This window comes from Lates calcarifer, linkage group LG7_1, assembly GCF_001640805.2.
Source record: "Lates calcarifer isolate ASB-BC8 linkage group LG7_1, TLL_Latcal_v3, whole genome shotgun sequence".
Lineage (NCBI taxonomy): Eukaryota > Metazoa > Chordata > Actinopteri > Centropomidae > Lates > Lates calcarifer.
Window position 1 is genome coordinate 8,855,926 of NC_066839.1, and position 22,742 is coordinate 8,878,667.

At 42.2% G+C, this 22,742-nt stretch overlaps 1 protein-coding gene across 1 annotated transcript in view; it reads left to right on the forward strand.

Moving 5' to 3' along the window:
- The window catches only part of LOC108895996 (glutamate receptor ionotropic, kainate 2-like), a 56,043-nt gene that overhangs the window by 25,224 nt on the left and 8,077 nt on the right, over window positions 1–22,742 (forward strand). The window contains 8 exon segments of the mRNA XM_018695014.2: window positions 14,484–14,627; window positions 15,488–15,526; window positions 15,528–15,596; window positions 15,745–15,858; window positions 16,009–16,215; window positions 17,335–17,558; window positions 21,405–21,523; window positions 22,495–22,712. Coding sequence (XP_018550530.1) covers window positions 14,484–14,627; window positions 15,488–15,526; window positions 15,528–15,596; window positions 15,745–15,858; window positions 16,009–16,215; window positions 17,335–17,558; window positions 21,405–21,523; window positions 22,495–22,712 — 1,134 coding nt within the window.

Here is a 22,742-nt window from a genome sequence, read left to right on the forward strand (position 1 = left end):
TCAGGGGGAATGAGTGGGCACCAGTTGTCAATCACAACTACCTTGGTGCAGGGCTCCTGGGGCGGGCACGGGAGCAGCGATGAACGCCCTCCGTGTGGAGCTTTTGGGTTGGTGCTGCTGGGTCTAAATGCTCAGTAATGAGCCGGTGTGAATGGTAATAGCCGTTTATCTGCCCTCCTGCCTCTCACAACTCTCCTCTGGGAGCGTGGCCAAAATATGACAATCTGTCAGTGTTCGTGCAGAGAGAGGGAGCAAATTGGATGGAAATTATGGCCTTGGTTTTTTAGGATGCCATCCAAAAAAGCATGGGATAAGGTGATTTGAAAGTGAAAACGGGAATGGAGCTCGTCATGGACATTCAAGGTCCCTCTCTGTGTCTCTTGTTGTAAACAGTCAATTTGCCCCCCACTCCCTCCTTTCCCTCGCAACACCTTCCTTGCAGACAAACACCTTTTTGGGTTTTTTTTTTTTAACCTTCTTTCATCCGGTCTTTCTTTTCTTCTTGGCAGGTTTAAGATCTGCCATCAGAAATGTGTGTAATGAAAGAGGTGTCTTTACATCAAAGACTTAAAGACAAGCCTTCAAATTAGACACGGTGTATGCTGCCTATTCATATGTCAGTCTCAGCCTTAATTCACTCTTGCATACAATCAGAAATGAAAACAAACAACATCAGTCATGGAAATAAATGTGTTTTAACTTCACTTGGCTAAATAAAGCCACGTAAATATACCACAAGTCTGCTGTAATATAAGATCATGTCTGAAACATGCAGTGCGCACTGCTGTAAATATAGAAATATCATAATTTATTCCCCACAAGCACTAATATTGTATGTGCATCCTTTTCCCGTGTGGCACTGGAATGGAGGAAAACAAGCAAAGTGGTTATGTATGCAAAAAAGATTAATGCACTGCACAAAGAGGTTAAATCACTTGGTTTTTTTTTTTCCCCTCCACCGGAAATTAATGGATATTAGTGGTGAATGTTGAATTGATTAATTAGCATTGCATGAATCATTTTGTCAGATCCTATACTACATATTGACATATCTCACTGGACTAGAACCACCGTTAAATAATAAATAATACGTCCAAAGCCTCGTGCAAGCTTGATAAAGTACTTCATTAGAGTACGCTATTTATAAATCCCGGCTCTGATGTATTTTATTCTTTAGAGTGTTCCACCCTAAGAGGATTCTTTATAACGAGTGAAGAGATAGAAGCGTGAATATGAAAACATTGTCATTTTAATGGTATAATGAAGGCATAATCGAGAAACACTTCTGCGGGTGTTTAATAAATAGCTTCTACCTACATTACAAATGCATGGGTTAAAATAATATTTGGTTTCTCTGCAACTCAAATGTGGTTAATTAATTTGTAGATTTGCCCGACATTTATGCTACAGCACTCCGGGGAGAGAAGCCACCTTGAAGGGTATCATTAAATTAAAGTGTGGGAGGGCTGCGGCAGCCACTGCGTGACCTTCCACCCCCGACCCTCCCTCCAGCCTTTTATTTCCTCTCCCTCATACCTTGTCATTCTCCGCCACACACAGAAACCGTGCTGGGCTCTGGGCTTGTTTGTGCTCGGTGACCAGGCAACAGTTGTGTAGCGATGGTTGCCAGGACAACGCCGTCCGTGTCACCTTGTGATTTCATGAAGGATTGATTGACTGAGATGGGAGGAGGAGGAGGAGGAGGAGGAAAGTGCAGTTAGGTGAAATGGTGGCGGCAGGAGGGGGGTTGATGATAAGCGCGAGGAAATGGGGGGAAAACAGGCGGGAGAGATTGGGGGGTGGGGGGTGCAAGCGTCGAAAGGTGCATGCGATGTTTTCTCACACCACTAGGCTCGCATTAATGCGGGGTAGTGTATAATCACAGTGACACTCAGTGCCTTGGGTGAGGCCGAGCGTTGTCTCAGGGAAGGACGCATAATGAGAAGTCCCTCCTCGGCCAAGGCAGGCTCGCAGACACAAACACGCTCGGCCTCTGCCTCTTAACTCTGTTTGTCAGAGGTATCGCTGACACGGAGCGATGCATAATGAGAGCGGAGATGCTAATTAGTCCAGTTCATTTGTGTGCGGACGCGCAAGTGCTGGTGAAATCGTCTGCTTCATCATCTGTCGAGTCTTTAACCACATCCCTGGAGTAATTTACTACTCAAATTGTTGTCACTCTCCATTTTTGTGTGAATAACGGCAGTTAGAGACCTATAACCTGTGTATAGATAGATAGATAGATAGATAGATAGATAGATAGACAGATTAGATTTTTATTTTCGCATTTAATCTGATCATTATTTTTGTCCCATCTGTGTATAATTATTGCCTGCAGCTAATGGGATATTTGGTTTTAATGCTTTGTTGTAATTTGAATTCTCTTAAATCCCCATTCACTGAACTAAGTATATACTTGGATTTAATTGAGGAAAGAAAAAAAATAAAGTGTTTCCCAGTTGTACGCCTCACTGAGGCTTTAGGCCCAGATATTTTCTACATCTGCATCATTTCATTTATGTCTACATTTCATTGAGCTATAATTACCACAACAGAGGACTGAATGTTCTCCAGTGTCATCAGCACAATTGAAAATTCTGGTGTAATAGCTCACAATAATGACTCTGTTATTAATAGAGTGCAGTTGTTTGGGTAATGTGTATGACATAATGGGGCTGCTCTCTTAGTTCACATGGGACAGTATTAAAAGCATGCTAGACTAACACCGGCTAAATGAATTGGAAGAACAAGGAATGCATGAAGATACTTAACATACTTCCAAACCAGTTAAGAAATGTGAGCAGGTTTGGCAATGTTTTTTTTTTCCTTTCCGTCAGCAGCTATTGCAGACATCCTCAAGCAGGAAACTTAACTTCAAATCAGCACAGGAACATGCATGCTCAGCAAACTTTCTCAGGATACTGTAAATAATTGCTAATGACAATGATTTAAAGAGAAAAAAAAACAACACAGCATTTGCCTCTAACACAGGACTGTAAATTGCCTTTTCTCTTCCTCCTAAAAAGCTGTACAATCATAAAAGAACTGCTGTTAGCTGCACACAGTACACAAGGAAAGTAAGCTTTGGTGACATATGGATGATGAAAGAGAAATAAAAAATTTGGTATATTTTCCACACTTCCTGTGAGAAGATTTTCATTACATAATGCTGTTTATGCTGTTGTCTCTTCAGCAAAAGCTTTTTGCATTTTATAACTGTATCCCTATAAAGTTGTTAATGGCAGTCCACCTTTCCCCCCCACGGGATACAAATTGCACACCCACACAGAGGGAGTTCAATGATGCATGCACAGACTGGGTTCCATTTCACCTAATTTGCAGCATGAAAACTGCGATTTGCAACATGAAATAATTCCCTCCCCTTGTTAATTTTGACACATTTCACGTATCAAAGCAAACTCCGTACCTGAAACCCGTGCCTGTGCATGTAAAAGCCCTGTAGAACTCGCGGATTGAGTGACAGTCATTTGCGAAACGTGACACTGCCGCCATTTGCAGCCAGCGTGTAAGCGGGACTTGCAAATTGCTTTTGTGAAACGGCCCCTGGGTGTTGTTCTGAAAACAAAATCCACAGCCTGCATGCATCTTATATAATGTGAACGACAACATTTGATCATAAGTTTGGTTGACTTATTCATTAGATTTATATATTGATTCAGAGTGACACAATGAATCTTCTCTGTTAGTTTGCTTGGCTGCACTGTAAAAACATTACACAGGTTTTTCTTTGTCTTTTGCTTCTGTGACAGAGTTGCCTCTCAGGGTGTGTTTGCTTCCACCAGTGGATGATGCATGTGTCGTTTGAAACTGAACTGAGCTAGCATAACTGTGGGAACTGTATTACTACAATACACTTGTTATATGAGCAGATTTTAATGTGATGTTTTGACTTTTATGATGACTTTTTTTTTTTTTTTTTTTACTTTTTTATTTCTCAGATTGCACCTTCAACATAATTTTAGTACAGTAGGTTTCATCTGAATATATGAGAAGTATATTTACTGTGAGACCTACAGTGATTATATTTTGAGTTGAGTGTACTGTATTTCTGTTTGGGCTTGAATTGTGGATACTGTGAGCAGATAATGGAAAAGGAAGGTAAAACAGGAGGGAGCAGGTTTGCTGAGAAATGCACGGGGGGGGAGACAGAGGGGGAGAACAGACACCTTGCTGCATTAACAAGGACTGCTGGGAGAAGAGTGGGAGCCGCCCACACATTGAGAGCGGGATGGAGGAACCTTCTAGGTGGCAGCTACGCTCTGGTTACAGGGTGTTTTGCCATGCATGTTTACATAAAAGCGTGTGTTTGCACTGTTCTGTATGTAAGTGTGAAACACGCTGAGTGTACACCGTAAGACGCCTGATTCAGTTCCCCATGTTTAATGGCTGCTCTGAAGGGGAAGGAGGGGGGGGGTTGGCTCTGGGTTTGGCCTCGCTGGCGGGTTTGTTGTAGGGTAGCACATGGCTGCCTGTAATCTGACAATAGGAGGAGAATACCGACACATGGATCCCTCTCCCCCGTGAGCTGCATTCATACAGCATTTCAACCAAATGAGGGTACTCAGTATGGGTGCTGAGCCAAATTTGGTGCTCCCCAGTCAATACAATATTGAATGGAGGACATAAACTGTAATTTTGCCCGATATGAATCACAGCACAAATAAACTTTACTGGAAATTAAATTCAGCATTTGGGGAATCCTTTTATTTGTTCAAAACTGACTTCAGTCTTTACCCTGCAGCTTAAATAAGTCCTACAGTAAATTGGATGTGCTCACACTAAATACCCGCACAGAGTAGTTCTGTGCTGCAGATTCAGTTTAGTTCAGTGGCCAATCGATGCAACAGCACAACTGATGCTATTGGGCAGTTTGAGCTTATCTCAGATATGTTAGTAGCAACATATTGTATGTGCCAAGGAACTGAAATACAGAAATGTCCAAACCCTTGATTACAGTTCTTTAATAACCATTTAAAGGCTATAAGGAAATTGTTATAAATATCGGCCTATATATTATAGATTATTTTTTTTCAAATATGTGGAGTACTGTGTTGGTATATGTCAGGCTCTAAATAGGTGTCATTGCAGCATGCTCTGCAGTGCTTTGACAAACCACCTTTTTTCCAGCTACACAGAATAACGTGTTGTTCTAATTCTGTATTTGATATAGGACGGAGAAAGCTAACAGAATGAGCTCCACACAGATTCACAGGTTGGTTGCGTCCATTACAGCAGTGTGATCTCACTCCCTCTGATCCCAGTTGGCAGAGGAGAGAGCCTTTTAAAGACAGCAACTGTGGAGAGCAGACACTCGATGCCCTGTGCCGGGCACCACCAGCTGGGCTTGGCACAGCATCAACATTATTAGCACCAGTGCTCCCTCGGTCCATAGAAGCCTTTTGTGAGCGAGAACAGGCAGAGGGAGAGGAGGAATTTAAAAAGAGTGATGTATTATCTGTTTTTCCTTTGATTTTTGCTCCCTCTAACACATTTTACCTTAATGTCTCTTTTGTTTATTGTCTTTAAATGCTAATAAACAAATCTCAAAAACAGAAGAAGGAGAATCTAGAACAATACAATAAGAAAAAAAACAATAATAATAAAAAAAAACCAAAAAAACACCACTAAACAGATTCTCTAACAATACCCTCCTGAGAGTCACAAACCGTACAGTGCACGCACGTGCACAACAGACATTCCTCGACAGTATAATGCAAGCGAGGCGCCTGCTGATGTTATATAGGACAATAAAAGCTTGTGCAATCAGCGACTACAACCATCATCAGATCACTATCACACAATCAGCCCCTGGAGACTGGTGCAGGCAGCAGGAGCTCTGTGTCATGGTCACACTCATGCTCAGGGGTATTGGCTGGCCTTGGGATCTCTTGGCAAGCTATCATCCTTTTAGAGATGGGTCATCCCCCTACACACATACACACACATATACTGTACAGTATGTTCAGAAAGAAGAAGAAAGAGCATAAGGTATACAGTATGTAACCAGGTGGAAATAATGTACTTTTTACTTCACTACATTTATTTGTGCAGTTATAGTTATACTTTTTAAAATTAGGATAAAAACCTAAAATGAATATAAATGATGATGCAATGTTATGCAGCGCATTACACTATCCAGCAGTATATAGAATACCTAAATTAGCTACACCAAGACCAGCAACAACATTAAAATGCCACTTAAACATTAATGCGTCAGTAATAATGTTCCTGGCATTGTAACCATAGAACAGTGTGAAAGGGGCTTCACCTCTCCAAGACAGTTACTTACTGTATGCAAAGGATATGAGTGCTTCTCCACCACTAGAAATGTGCCTGTACATGCGTGTGTATAGTCCTGTACAAACGAAATAACTAACTGTAGAGCAACATGCAAAATGTATGTCTCTTCTAGGCACATGTGGGAAAACAAGGAGCAATTCATGTTTATTTTTGCAGTTTTAAAATAATAAGTCTGTGCTTATTCCCATGAAATATCAGCATACAGTAAACAAAAGATGTTGCTAGTACACATTTTTTGAAATTGATAGCATCATTCTACCCAGGTATTCTGGAGAGACCCTTACAAAATGCCCACTGTTTAGCAGCAACCCAGATGTAATTAACACTGCCTGTGTTGTTTACACTATAAATCAAGTGTGGACTCCCTCCATACTGCCTGCATCCTCTCTACCAGATGGTAGTGAAATGCGAAGGACTGTTTAGCCCTCCAACAAACTCTCCTCTCCTCCTCCATTCTGTAGAGTCCAGCTCTAACTCATGGGTGTTGCCGATGAAGTTTAGCTCTTAAGTGACTTATCATTTAATCACAAACCATGTCTTGGCTTAATTTTTCAGGGGTTTGAATTGTGAAAGCTTTGTTACTGTGGAATTTTTGGACACTACAACTGATGAATTAAGGGGAGGAAAAACCTGCGGTTTGGGCACCTACTGGCTCCTTTAGCTGAACCTGGCTGGTGGCTGATTAAATTTGAGGAAAGGCCATCATGTTAAACAGCCACTTAATCAGATGTAGGTTAGGCAGCGTGGTGCTAATTAGGGTGGACTCTGAAGTGGACAGTGCTGCCAACAGCATGCTGTTGCCTGAAGGGTCTGGTGGGACACCACTGCTCTGAGGATTCACAGCCTCTAGTTTGGCACATGTCATATTGGTTTACTCGTGTGCAGTCACTTACAGCAACAATCTGTGACACTTTTAGCCACACTAGCGGCATGGCTCAAGGGATGACAACATCTAGGCTGAAATATCTCAACAACCACTGAATGGTTTGCCATGAACATTACAAATATTCACAGTCCCCAGAGGATGAATTCCCTTGACCTTTCCTCTAGCCTTATACCATAAGGTTGCATCATTAACTACTGGATGTCATGAAATATGGTACTAACATCCCTCCGAATTAAGTGTAGTAACTTGGGTGATCCTGTGACTTTTCATCTGACAGCAGGTCAGATTTTGAATTTGTCCAGTATTTTGCTGTGCGACCAAATACCTACAAACCTAATCACACTTCTAATCAGCCTCAGCTTTACTTTGTGTTTCATGCTAATTAGCAGATGTTACCATGCTAAAATGCTAAAGACAGTGAACATGTTGAACATTGTGCTTATATCAGTACTGGCATTGTGAGCACGTTAGTATGCTGATGTTAGCATTTAGTTCAAAAGTTATTACTTTCGCTTTCTGCTTTTCGTCTAAAAGTGGGAATGGGGAAAATCTGGTATGCACAAATGTGTTTCTGGCAGGGGCGCCAGTGTTTTGTTTGGAACAAACAGAAAAATGAACTAGGTAGTTAGCATGAGCAGTCTGTGCATGTTTGAACAGTTTTACTCATTTAGCTATGTAAACAAATTGTTTGTTCTCCAAGTTTCACAAGGTCAGGAAGTGTCTCTGCCTTTCTGACTTTTTTTCTCCAAGTTCAAATATGTTATTTTAGTATTACAGGGAAAACTGTAAGGTTATAGTGATGTAACAAGTTATTTTTGAAACAGAAAGATCACTTAGACATTGATAAAAGTACAACGTAAGGTCAGAGTGGAGGTTTTGCAACATGAAAGCATTTGTTGGTTTTTGATAAGGGAACTTTAAGAACACGCCATCAATACTGAATAAATATACTGTAGGCTATATAGACATACATCAAACAGAGTTCTGCTCACTCTCATCACTCCCACAGGGCCCTCTCTTTTAAACCAAAATTCTCTGCAGTGTAGTTCTTTATCCCCCTTTAAAGTGCACTTAAAATCTACAATAAAGCCATGAATGTGCTTTCACATAAATCCAGCACCATCAATGGATCTGTTACCCAGGGGTCCTCGTCGGAGGAAGCCAGTCTTACTTGCCTGTGACAAAAACCTCATTTAAAAAAAACGCAACAAGGCTTCTCTGTTGCCTCAGCATGTGGAAATGCAATGTGAGAAAGGGATTAAACCTCCAACGCACAAAAGGAAAAGAGGAAAAATGACGGTGACGGCACTGGCAAAGCCCCCCCATATACCTACACTCTGAGCAGCACTCACGCACAGCTCAGTTAAATACTGGAGAGAGCAACGGGCAAAGGCGGTGGCAATACGCTGAAAGAAAGACAAAAGGGATGAAGGGGGAGAAGACAGATGTGGACAGAGGAGGGACTGAGGAGGGACTGGGGCCATCAGAAGGAAAGGGATGTAGACAGAAAGAAAAAGTTACGGACAGAGGGAGAGAGAGAGAGAGGACACTACACTGAGTCTCAGTCACCTGAGGGCTTTTTTTTTTTCCTCCCCAGCAAAATGATCCGACACTGCCTGCTCTCCCTTCTCTGCTAGGAAGCCTGAAACAGCCATAATATACCCCATAAATCATATATGTCACATTTCAGTGTTTTTCAACTCTCATCTTTTCGTTTTTGCACCAGAAGTGAAAAATTCTCAACGCACTGATACAGTTCCCTTGCCCAGGGTCTCATATAACGCACCAGTGCCAGAAATACAGAAAAAACATTAGAATTTAGTAGTAAAGGCTTAATCTTAAATTCCTGAATAAATACAGGTAAAGAGGATCAAAAGTACTCCACTAATTCAAAGGAAATAAAAGCAGTAAGAACGTAACAATGTTGAGACTATTGAGATATCAGGAATCATATAAAATAACATCTGTAAGATGTATACCCGTTCGACTTTAAAGGAATAGTTCAGCAATTCTGGGAAATATGTGTATACCACAGTTATATCTGTTTCATCGGAAAGAAACTGGGGCGAGGAGATGTTAGCCCAGTTACCAGACTGGAGACAGCTAGCTTGGCTCTGTCCAAAGGTAACAAAATCTGCCTACGAGCATGTCTAAGGTTCACAAATTAACATGTTATATCTCCCTGTTTAACCTGTGCAAAATCTGGAACGTAACTTTTAGTAAAACCACAGTGTGTTGTTTTTTTTGGTTTTTTTTGTGTGTGTGTCCTCTGGACAGGGACAGGCTGTTGGTTTCCCTTGTTTCCGGTCGTTATGCTAAGCTAAGTTAACCAGGTGCTGGCTCCAGCTTCATATTGCACAGACAGGCGAGAGAGTGCTTGTCTCACCTACTTCTCAAAAAGAGGGTGAATAAGCGTCTTTGGGAGGAAACATATTTTTTTGCTGAAGTTAAAATTTTCACTAATTATGCACAGACATTTCCCATCGGTGTCCATGTCCTTCATGAGAATTTCATCTTGGCAGATAAAACAAATAGGCTACAGTAAGTCAGTCAGTGGGGGTGGTATCTTGATTAAAGCAGAAATTGTAATTCAATGGTGTATTTCTTACATAAGTCTCTGCTTGAGTGAAGATTTAATTGCTAAAAATCATAAAGTTTAGAGAGGCAGCACTTCTTCTGACAGCAGAATTTGTGGCTGTGATACTTGCACCGACTGTGCAGTGAAGCAGCACAAATACATATAAACTATGGGATGAAATGAATAATTACCTCCGTCTTCTATCAAATCATCAAACCCCATGGGTCTGTCTGTGATCTGAGGGCATAGTGACTTCAGCTCCGAGAAAACAATCAAGCTTCTCTCTCCCCCGCTGACATTGTGACTCTGATGCTGATGGCAATGCTGCCAGTATGTATCTGTGTGTGTGTCTGTGTGTGTGTATGAGAGTGCATACAGTATCTCTGTGACTTATAGTGTGAGTTGCTGCTCTGTAGCTTGGCAGCTGCGGCCCAGCCATGCATGGTGAATAGCAGGTCAGTGCTAATCTCATTAGGGCTGCTCAGATGTATGCGATATGTATAAACAGTGGTTTTCCACTGTACACAAGCAGCCGCAGTACACGTCCATCACCAGACCGGTAGTAATGTGTGTTTGGATGGGTGGTAAGAGGAATGGTGGGGAAAGGATGAATGATTGAGAAGAGGTGAGAAGAGAAAGAGAGATGTCGTTTTTCAGGGTGCTACATTATCAGAGGAATTATGGAATTATGCGCAGGTGGAGAGCTGGGGTGAATACTGATGCGGTAAAAATGAATATATTTGTGCAAATACACATAGACATACACACAGCAGCAAGCTCGGCAGAGTTCGCAGTTCACCTGTTCTAAATGAGGAAACCGCATGCAACTACGACAAATGAGGCATGCCTCCGGGAAGCCTGTGAGTCGAAGTTTGTCACCGTGTCTGAGCGCGTCCGTGTTTTCCTGTGTGTGTAGCGTGCACACACCTGGCTAATTGGTACCCACATGGGTGCTAATATTTGTATGTTCCTCACGTATCATGTTTATGAGAGAGAGAAAATGCAAAGTTGAACTAAGACATCAAGGGCCGGAAAAGAAGATGTAAGGTGTGGGAAAAAATGTGAGTCATTACATGAAGGAGAAGAGTATCTAGACTGGCGCATTTATTGAAGCAGAAGGGGATTGTGCGATTTCAGTTATATGGTTGTTTGAGTGGGAGAGAGAGGGACAGAGAGGTGAAAAAGACAAGGCAACAAAGGTTTTGGGCATCTTGTTTGAAACCTTCTACCCTCTCTGTCTAGAGAGTCCCAGGGGTTCGAGATTGGTTTCACTTAAAGCACTTAAAACACCCCACAGGACCCGTGCTTGGCTCTGAAATAAATATCAAGATCACTCTTGGATTGTTTTTAAATTGAATGCAATCTGCCAGAACTGTGAGCCATCATTTCACATTCCCACCCCCCAGCTCCTCCACCCACCCCCTTGATCTCTCCTTCTTCCACTCGATGCCAGCCTCTTTTTGTTTCCATCACAAAGGGATTTTCAGGAATTGTTCTGCTCCAAAGGCAAGTAGGAAAAAGATCTTTGCCATATAAATCATTCGAACCAGGCAGTATTTGATAAATCATGGCAATCAGAAGTTAAAAGATGGGGGAAATATTTCCAGGAATGGTTGTTAGGTCGGAGGAGAAGCTAACAGAATGACATAAGTCATTCAAACAAAGACTCTGATGGGGGGGCGGTTCAGTGGACTGTTTTGGCCTCAGAGTGCAAACCCACTCACACACAACTGTGTTTATACTGTATAAAATCTAATAAACTCCTGTTCCCAAATAAACTGATTTATCTTGTAGCCAAATCGATCTTTATGTTATAATAAACAAATTCCTGTCTCTTTAAAAAAACTCTTTACAGCTGCTGATGAAGCAAATATATATTGTTATCACTGTAAAACTGTCAGTGTAGTATGTTATAAGGCTTTTTTAAAGTCTTCATTTTGAAACAGGATACTGCACGCATACTGTATATGAGTCATCATAAAGCAGTCTCTCTCATTTACAAAATTTATTGTAGCATATTAAATGCATATTATATTAAATGCCTGCTTAACTCCATCTTTAGCTGCTCAGTCTTTTTTTTAAAACAATGTTAACTTCATTCTACAAAGAACTGCACAGTAAAATGTCCATTTTTAGCAGTTAATTCAGTCTCGCGTGTATTCATAAAATCTTTTTCTTCCTCAAACCATGTGAAATATCTACCACAGGATGAGATAATCCTACTTGTTTCCAGTGATTCCACAGCAGGGTTTAATTTCCTGCAAAGTATTAATATCTGGAAACAAAAACAAACAGAAAATATATTCATGGAAAACAAATGAAAGCCTCTCACCTCTGGCTGATTTTGTTGTATTTTGATGCAAAAATCCGACTTAAAGAGTACCGGAATAAACAATTTGATACAGATACTTTTTGTGCTGCGTATAGTTTAGGGGTAAAAAAAAACAAAAAAAACAAACGGTTCGACACCCAGCGTGTCTTGAAGTCAAATATAGGAGGTAACATCTGTTAAGCCTCTATGAAATGAATTATCAGCCTTCTGTCACACATCAAGGCTGTGCTAAAATATCCCAGCTGCATTTTATACTGGGGCATAATTCAGTATGAAAAGAAAAGTAAAAATAAACTTCCAAGCAGTACTTTAAGACTGTGTCTGTTTTTAGCAAACAAGTTGTCAGATTGTCTTTTTTTTTTCAAGCACAAAATACAGTATATTTATAGCTATAATGACTTATTGGAAATGCAGCACATGCTGTAGTTTGACCCAATTGAATAAAGAGTTTGTGGCTGCAAGAATATGAAAGTGATATTGATTGAATTTGGATGAAAAAAGTCAAGATTGCCAGAGGAAAGTGAAAAGGTCACATGCAAAACTGAAGTGAAGAGATATTTATGAAGAGTACTAAAAAAGAGGAGTAGAAGCAGAGTTTGTTTTTTTTTTTTTTTTGAATTGCATGAATTCAACCATGTCACAGCCAAACTGAAATCAATCAAAAAGTGAATTTGCTGAATAAATGAGTTCAAAATGAATCATGTACTTTTGAAATGGGATGCAGTGGGCTGAAACTGAATGTGATTGTTACAGCTTTTCCGAATTCAGACTGAGCTGTGTTTTCAAAAATGCATCCGGGAGAAAAGGCTAGATTCAATCCACCAAGCCATGCCTTTGTACGTCGTTGGTAACACAATAATTGGATGATTGGACATGATGAACTTTCCCTTTAGTGGAGAAAATAGTGTTTGGATATTGGCTGTGTATGAAAATCCTCCCCTCTATTCAAGAAATAGATTAGTGGAATGGCAGATTCTTCTCCTAATCAGCGTTTGCCATGAACACCACCACACACGCGCTAGCACATCTGCACACACACACACACACACACACACATATTATACCACTGTCGGCACTGGGAGAGCAGATATGGCACTAGCTGTTCCCTTTCCCAGGGAAGCAGTGGGGATGAAAGAGCGCAGAGATGGGTCTCCCATCCTCTGATCTGCTCCTGCCTTTGACATCAGCAGCCACCAACTCCAAAAGCATGGGAGAGCTCGGGGACAAGCTGAAAACTGACAGTCTGCCCACCGCCGCAACCACACATAAACTCCCTTCTTTCTCTATCTTGAATTTCCTCCCTCCTCAGTCTTGGCTGTAAGATTTATTTCTTTAATTGGCCTGCCACCATAAATAAGATATGAATAAATTGTACATGAGGCATAATTTGCCCCTCCCATATCCTTCATGCCTCCCTTTTTCTCCCACATGGATGCCACGGGATGGTTCACTGCGCCTATAGAGACAACATAGGGAACTGATCTGAGCTAAGCAGCAGCACAGTGGTCTCCTGCTTCGCCGCCTAGCTGTGCTGAAGCCCCGGCTCATTCACTCTGACAGCCAGCACATCCACAAAGACCCTATAGCTGCAGATACTTTGTGGTCTCAAAGTCATTTTTCATACTCCCTCGCAGGTTGGTCATCCAGGACTTGTCAAATAAGATCACCGCAGTGTATTTCAGCCAGTGTGGGACCATGGAAAGAGGATGTGAGCTGAGCTGTGATGTGTTGACCCGGGTAAATGTGGAGTGTCTCAAACTGTGTGGACAGGCATCATGAAAGGAATTCATGTGTGTCAAGGCAGAGTGGTAAAGATAAATCTCAGCTTGTCAGCGTGTGAAATGAGCTTGAGCTCCTTTTGCTCCTTTTGATGACTTATTACTGGGGTTATATGGATGACCATTCACCGTGTATCCCAGCTACACTTTGAGTGTATATTTAGCATTTTACACTGGTGTGCCAGTCAGAGCTGTGCCGTCTGCACTGGTGCCTGTTTTGCGTTCTCTCTCTCGCTCTCTGGGGAACAGGCACACCCATCAGGAGCCATTAGTCTTCACGTTGACAAGCCGGCCTTCCACTGAGAGACTCTCCCTGGCGGAGCTTTCTCGTTGCCTCAGACAGTGGTGGGGTATTTTTACTAACAGGCTGAGACACCGTGCCATTTGTGCAGGGCATTTACTGCTGGCAATACTCCTAATTTATGTTCTCTTGTCCCGACTAAAGAGTAAAGCAAGTCACCCGAGACTTCACACACGGTTTCTCATGCTCTTCCGCAGGTGAACAAATGGACGGATTAAAGGCCATGTGGACAAACGTATCGACAGGTGTTGTAAAAATGCCTAATAATATCACCCTCCTGTTCGCAGACCGATGCGGCACTGATGTACGACGCCGTGCACGTGGTGGCGGTGGCGGTGCAGCAATCGCAGCAGATCACCGTCAGTTCCCTGCAATGTAATCGCCACAAGCCGTGGCGCTTTGGAGGGCGTTTCATCAGCCTCATCAAAGAGGTACAAGTCCTTCCCTGCTATCAATGTGCTCTCTGTCTTGACCTCTGACCTATTGAATCTGCTGAACGCTGTGCTTCTGTTGTGTTATATTGATGATGAGTGTGGTCGTGTGTTTGCAAACATCTTCTTTGTAAATCACTGTAATGCTTTAACTGAACTTTATAGCACATTCTGAGAGTGATTTTCAGAGCATGCATTTTCTTCTCTACTAGAAAATTGTGATAATGATAAAGCTCATATAAACATCCCAAACAAGTTTATCGCCCAATCTCAACACTCTCAAAAATCTTTATCAGATTGAAATCTAAATAACCACTGCATTATCCGCAGTAACTACATGTTTTTTGTGATCTTTCATTCTCTCTCTCCGGCTTTTTCTTCTCGCATATCTCCACTCAAGTTTATATCAAAGCCCCTGTGTGTCTCCTTAACTCTAGCCAGGGTCAGCCATTTGCTTTGTTCTACAAAGTTCTCTGGATGGTATCATTGCAGGTAATTTTCGGAACGAGCCATTGTAGTGGCTGGCGCTTCCTCCCCCTCCTGTGTCTGCTGTCGCTCTCCATGCCCGTCTGTTCCTCCAATGGCTTTGAAGTGAAACTTCAAGCACAATGAACCACATGCATAATGAAGTCTTACCTGTCAAGCTTGCTTCTATTCCTGCTGCTTTATTGTTTCTTGTTATGTTGTTGAGATAGACAGTGAGGAGAGAGCCAGCCGGAATTTATAATTGGAAAAGAAAAAGTTTTATGGTTAGAGGTTGGACTGATATTGTTGAGAAAGACGATACTTTAAGGTTAATGGAATGACTGTACTGAGAGCCCAGGGTTTTAGTTTATTATGCTGTATATTATTGTCTGTAGGCTCACTGGGATGGTTTGACAGGACGTGTTCTCTTCAATCAAGACCAATGGACTGAGAACAGATTTCGATCTGGACGTCATCAGTCTGAAGGAGGAGGGGCTGGAAAAGGTTTGTCACTCACTCTGTGTCGTTGATGCCGTGTGGCTCCTGAGTCTTAACAAAAACAAACAGTTGGGCTGGATGCTTCAAAGCATTTTATTTCCTGTCTGTCAACAAGACAAGGTGGTATAAACTTGACACTGAATTGTTTCAACAGATTGGAACATGGGATCCTCCCAGCGGCCTGAATATGACAGAAACTCACAAAAGCAAGACATCCAACATCACTGACTCTCTGGCTAACAAATCCCTGCGTGTATCCACCATACTGGTAGACACAACCAAATGAAAGCAGAAGCACACACACACACACACACACACAGTCAACAAATACACACAGGATAAAAAAACAACTGTTTATCTAATGCCACATAACACACACACTTCTGCACTTCTACACCAACTTATTCTCCCTGTACAGGAGGAGCCATACGTGATGTTTAAGAAGTCAGACAAGCCTCTGTATGGGAACGACCGTTTTGAGGGCTACTGTATTGATCTGCTGAGGGAGCTTTCTGCCATCTTGGGTTTCCGCTATGAGGTGCGATTAGTAGAAGATGGGAAGTATGGTGCACTGGATGAGAGCACAGGCCAATGGAACGGGATGGTGCGGGAGCTCATGGACCACGTGAGTCAATAAACACTGAATCTACACATGGTAAAATACAGGAAATTAAAACATTTGGAGAAATCACCAGATACATCTAAACCAGGGTAAAACTGTCCCTCAACTCTCATAAAGCTGTCAGTTCAGTGGTAATATTTCAGCTTGTCTAACATCAAAGTGAAATTTTCTATATTTCTTTATTCCTTTTTGCTTGAAGGCACTCACTGTCAATTCTAAGCTGATTTTAATTGGAAACTGAAATATTTTTAATATACTGGATATTTAATAGTAATGTTTTGAAGAGAGACTATAATATTTGAAAGAAGAGAGAATGTACTTTTCTCTTACAAATTAAAAGCTGACTTTGTCAGTAATGAAACACACCTTTGCTCAGTTTAAATCAGTCAGGGGTTTTGCTGCTACAGCCTTACTTGGCTTGGTGTGACCAGTTGTTGGATGCTAATGTTAGCAAACTTTAGACTATCACTATGTTTTAACATCCAACATTATTCTGTGATTGTCACTTGTGGCCACAGTGTATGGTGTTCAGCAAAATGTACATAGCCTCCCTTTAAGATAATAAGGTTTTTAGAATTCTAATGTACACATAAATGATTTGATATGATAGAAAGTATGCAGTAAAATGCCTTTAGCATACAGGAGCTTCTGTGTTTTACTTTTTATCAAAATCAATATTAGTTTAGTTAAAACAAATAGCAGACAAGGATAAATACACTCTAATACAAGCCCATGGAAGAGTAAGTTATGTCTTCAAGGTGTTAGCAAAAAACCCTTCAGAGCCAGCACTCAGCACCAAAGAAGGCTAATCTTACGTTCGAGGGGACAGAGGGTTAATTCGTCGCAGATTAATCTAATCCCAAGATTGTTGCCTTGGTGACTCACCTTTGACACCACCATAAGAGGGATCAGACACATAACCTGTAATTTCCCGAGAAACTCAGCATCCTACCTGCTAATCTACCTGAACTAATGACCCCGGCTATTTTCTCTCCTCTGTCACGGCTCTTCCTCCTGTGCATATTGATCAGACCGACTGTCGACAGAAATCAGATGTTAATTTGATTGGTTGTTTTTCATTGGTGGACTCTCCCCCACCCAACCCCCGTTATCTCACTGCAGAAAGCGGACCTGGCAGTGGCTCCTCTGGCCATCACCTATGTCAGAGAGAAGGTCATCGACTTCTCCAAGCCCTTCATGACGCTGGGGATAAGTATCCTGTACCGCAAGCCCAACGGCACCAACCCCGGCGTCTTTTCCTTCCTCAACCCCCTCTCACCCGATATCTGGATGTATATTCTGCTGGCTTGCTTGGGTGTCAGTTGTGTGCTGTTTGTCATAGCCAGGTAACATGTCAACCCTCCCTTTCCCTTCCTCCATCCTCTCCTTCTTTCCTTCCTTCCTTCCTTCTTTCTTCCTTCCCTAATCCTCCTTTTTTACCTACCTGTTTTGCCTGCTTTCACTAACACAGCAGTTGCTCCCTCTGGGCCCGAAGAGAGTAATTCATTCACTGAAAATCATCAAGCTGTGGACTGGTGGGAAAAAACACTCCCGCAAGAGGCAGTGCATGCCTGTTTATTCTCAGATGACTTCAGTGATGGAGATAGGGTCTTCAACGAAGGAATATGAAAGCTGCAGTAAAGATGCTACCATAAAGGACCATACCAGTGTTTTTACATGTTCTCTTATATCTTATACTACTGTTTTCCAAAATATACCATAGCTTTTATAACTTTATTCGTGTCAGAATTGGGTTATCATCATTTAAAAATACTATTGCGAGCAGACTGTTTTAAATGCATTTAACAGCTGGCTGCCAAACAACAGATCTCAGATTTTCAGAGCCTCCCACCATCTCTCTCAGAAAAGTTTTCAGAAAAACACATTGTTCTAGCTTCATTATCATGCAATTACAAAGTAGTTTTGAGGAGAGGAAAACAGTAAATGAGCTAAAGCCATTAGGAAGAACACATTGGTATGAGTCTGTAAAATCAGTTGATTCCTCACACCATTCCAGGAGAATTTTGCACAAGCATCAGCAACTGTAAAACCAGCAATCCGTTATATATCTCTTAATCAGCTGTAAGAAATGTCCAAGTACAATGCTGACATTGTACAAGTACAATTCTTACGATATCCTGATGAACCCACCCCCCACCCCTTACTCCCCTAAAACCACAGATGCATGAACGATACAGAACAATGTGTGTTAACCCCAGGGCTCCTCTCCTTCTCCTTTGATCCTGAGAGGTTTGGGTTTAATGCACATTTCATCAAATGTTACCGGCAAAATGATCACACGACAGGGAAGCAGCAACTGTCACCTAAGTTAGCTCAGAATATGCAAATTATACCCATAGCCCTTTGTTTCCACAGTATATCAGGGTAAGTGATTAGCATGCAATTATACTGATATCCTTCTGGTTGTAATGAAATGAAATGGCATTGGTGCTTTTATTAAATTATAATACTCCTGTTTGTGTGCATGCTCTGCGCCTTTTCTGCACACAGTGGCAATAAATAGTGCTTGTCCTCACACTGTGACCAAAAAATGTTCAGCAAAGTTTAAATCTGAAATACAGTGTTCTCCACAGTCCGCTGAGCTGGTTCTTTCATAATTGTAGTATTGATTGCACGACCAACAATTGATTGGTCAATCACCCAAATGCAGAGTATATTATTTTCTTTAATCCCCTACAAATAGAGTGAGTGGAGAGAGCTTATGAAGTCCCAGTTTTGCGCAATAAAACACTAAACACCTCAATCTCACCAGGGATTCGCAACGTCTTTGAACCACTTCCCACGCACACGCACACACTTTTATTTTTTTTTTCCCTGACTAAATAAGCGATCTCATTTCAAGCTCCAGAGAAATACATTCCGCTCAGTGGTTCCTTCCAGCTCTGTTTGTGGATGAATTGATTTCTCTCTTTATTAACAAAACTAATGGTATTCCTTCAGATCGCAAAAAACCCTCTCAAGAGTAGAAAATGTCTACCTGCCAAGAAGAATGGAGGATTTAAAATTGCATTATAACATGTTTACACGTACTGTAATTACGGAGTGTTTCAGGTTTGCGGTCCAAGTCCCAGACGCCTGTGATTTTAACACTCCCCAACACAGCCTCCTCACTTGGCCTGAGAGAGGAAAGGCAACAGATCTATAATGCCAGCCAGAGTAATCGAATCCAACAGACAGCTAATGGAGGGAGCGTGTTGTGTTATTGTGGCTGAGGACGTGCGGAGGGGACGAGGCGCGGGAGTGAGGGGAGGAATCTTTTTAGAATTCTGTGTGCAATTCGACATGTCCCTCGTGCTTGGTGTGAGGAGGTGACCTTACGTCCGCATGTTTCACATCCCCTTCTTCCTGGTGATCGGTGTGCAGTACACGGCCCGCAGGAATACAGGCCGACTGCAGGCAAAGGTCATACAGAGGAGCCATCGAGCCTGGTGCATACAGAATACGCATGTAGACAACGAGAGGCACAAACACGTTCCAATGAAATGCACATTGTATAGATTTACTACGTTACCAATCTAATGGCACCCACACTTAGCCTCTGGCAGCAGCTAAACAATATATGTAACATCTGTGAACAACAACATAAATAAAGCATCACAGAAAATATTTGACTTTGAATGGATTTGATCGAGCCAACGCAAATACGGTCGCTACCGCAGACAGATGCACACACACACACACACACACACACACACAGCCATAAAAGGCTCATGCGCAAACATTCATGCGCCAGCGGCTTGATACACACAGGCATAAAACACACACACATACGGACAGTTGCGAGCGCACACACACACACAGACCGCATTCTGCACCATTCCACAAGGCCATTGTGCCATTTCAGTTGCCCGTGGTTCCAAGGAGACAGAACTCATTGACATTCCAGTAAATCAGGCATCCTGATGGGGTTGACAGGAAGAATTATAGTGTGTCATCACAGCCATGACCACGCAGATGATTCTCAAGGGGACAGCGTAGAAAATAGCTGTAAAGGGAAGAGCAGTATGACAAAAATTTTGCCACATTCACTATGCTTGTAAAACGAGACCGTTAATTAAACCGTTGCAACAACAAAGAACGATCAAATGAAGTATCTGTATGTTGCTCCACAGCAGTCATGCAGTACCACCATCAAACAGCCATCACGTAACATTTGGTTCAGTAATATGAAAAGCTGTGTGTGTCTTGTAAACACAGTCTATATATATGCCTGTATATATTCTTCTGCATCTCTAAAAGCTTTAGCTGACAAATAGCATCACGTTGCTGTGATGTCTGAATCCTAGCTCACAGGCTTATTAGCATGCAGCGTGTTGGCGAAAAGCTCCTAAACAGCCTTACCTGATGGGCCCAGCAACTCTGCATAAGCAATGTTCCCTCTATCAACCACTTCAGCACAAACTCAATCAGTTCCTGATGCTTAACGCTAACCCAATCACCCTCCGCTAATGCCGTGCCACTTTTGCTTAGGATAATAAATGAGAAATGTCCACAACTGACCTGAAGACACTGACAATCAGCTGAGGCAGGCAGCGGGAGGATGTGGAGGGGTGAAGGAAGGAGGTTCATAGGGTAAGCAAGGTAATCTGCGAAGAAATGAGGTGTGGGTTGTCGAGGTGGGAATAGCGCAGGATAGGGAGCAGAGATGAAGGTGTGAAGGGAATGTGAGAAAAGAGGAAAAGCGGCCGTGGGGGGGGGTGGCTGTTGAGGAAACGAGGAGAAAAGAAAAGGAGAGCGCGAGTCCCATGTCGGTGGGGTGAGGAGGATGTGGCGTCCGCAGAGTAATGGTGATTGCAGTTGCTGGGGGGGGGGGACACATAAAGGCTCCTGAGTCAGTGAATCCAAATGAGCTCCAAAGAGCATCACGCACCAGGACATTATCACCAGCGACAGTGTTATTCCAGCCTATTGATCTGTTCTCACAATAAACTGATGGCATTTGAATATGCCAATAAGTTGATCTCAGCAAAAGCCTGAATGATTTGCTTTGGTCTCTGCAGAAGCTCACGCCCCGAGGCCACAACACAGGATTCCTACACATTTACATTCCCTTTGTTCCCACCCGCACTGTTTTAAAATGTGTGTTTTATCTGCCGTTTAATCTGCACCAAGGAACACACTGTCCTTTGCTTTGTGCTGACATATCTGTCTCTGTGCTCTCTCCTTTATAGGTTTAGCCCCTATGAGTGGTACAACCCGCATCCATGCAACCCCGACTCAGATGTAGTGGAAAACAATTTTACACTGCTCAATAGTTTCTGGTTTGGAGTTGGGGCTCTCATGCAGCAAGGTAGTTGCCTCAGCCTGTGGCTACTGTTGCTCTGTGGAGCTGGAGCTCTCTATATCCCACTGTCTCTGAGAGCTGGGTTGTTTTATACAAGCCAGCGGCAACAGAAAAACCTCTGGGGGTCCAGACAGAACTCAGAGTAAATGTGCATGTAATGTTTTTTTTTTTAATTCAATCAACTTAGCTCATAGGAACACAGAATAAACCTACAATATATGTGTATATGAGAGGTGTATACATGAGAAAGATAGATCTGAACAGCCATCATACCACTTGGGTAAAATCAAATTACCCTTGTTTTAAAATGAATGAGGGATTTAGAATGTATATGAGTCACCCATAGACAGCAGAACCACTGAGATTTTAAAAAAAAATTATACAGTCTCTAAATCTGCTTTTTATCACAGTAATGATAGCACTATTATACCCAGTGTCTTCTCCTCTTGCCCTTGGCACATCAGCACCTGGAGATCAGTGGGGTGTGGAGTCAGGATGTGAGGTTACCTTGGGTACATGACTCTCTGGCCCAAACAGCCTGTCACTTCTCCACACTGTTCTGAATGATCGATATTGAATGTGTTTACCTGATTTGATTGATTTATGCAAACCCCCCGTCCTCGGGGAACATTTTAAATAGCACTTTTCTGTGTCTCCTGCATTATTTAAAGCACTCACTTGTGACTGAGACAAGATAATTTCACTTGTTTGAAATCCAGCAATCATCTTGTTTTGAGAGCCCTCTCAAGTGATTTCATCTCGAAGCGAGTGGCGCACCTGCCTCAGCTGAAAACTCAAAGAGAGTTCTCGAAACAAGAATTTATTTTTTGTTTTGTTTTTTGAAGGAACTAATTTCATCTTGTTTTTTTCTTTATATGATCAGAGTAAACAATTAAATACAAGATTAGAATCATAATGAGGACTTGCTGAGATGAAATACAGTGTAACATTCACCCCTGCCACCTTCCTCACACCAGGCTCAGAGCTCATGCCCAAGGCCCTATCGACTCGAATAGTGGGAGGCATCTGGTGGTTCTTCACCCTCATCATTATCTCCTCCTATACGGCTAACCTGGCTGCCTTCCTCACCGTGGAGAGGATGGAGTCACCCATAGACTCAGCCGATGACCTGGCCAAACAAACTAAAATCCTGTACGGGGTGGTAGAGGACGGCGCCACTATGACCTTCTTCAAGGTAGCTGGATCTCCTGGGGTGTTAGAGAGT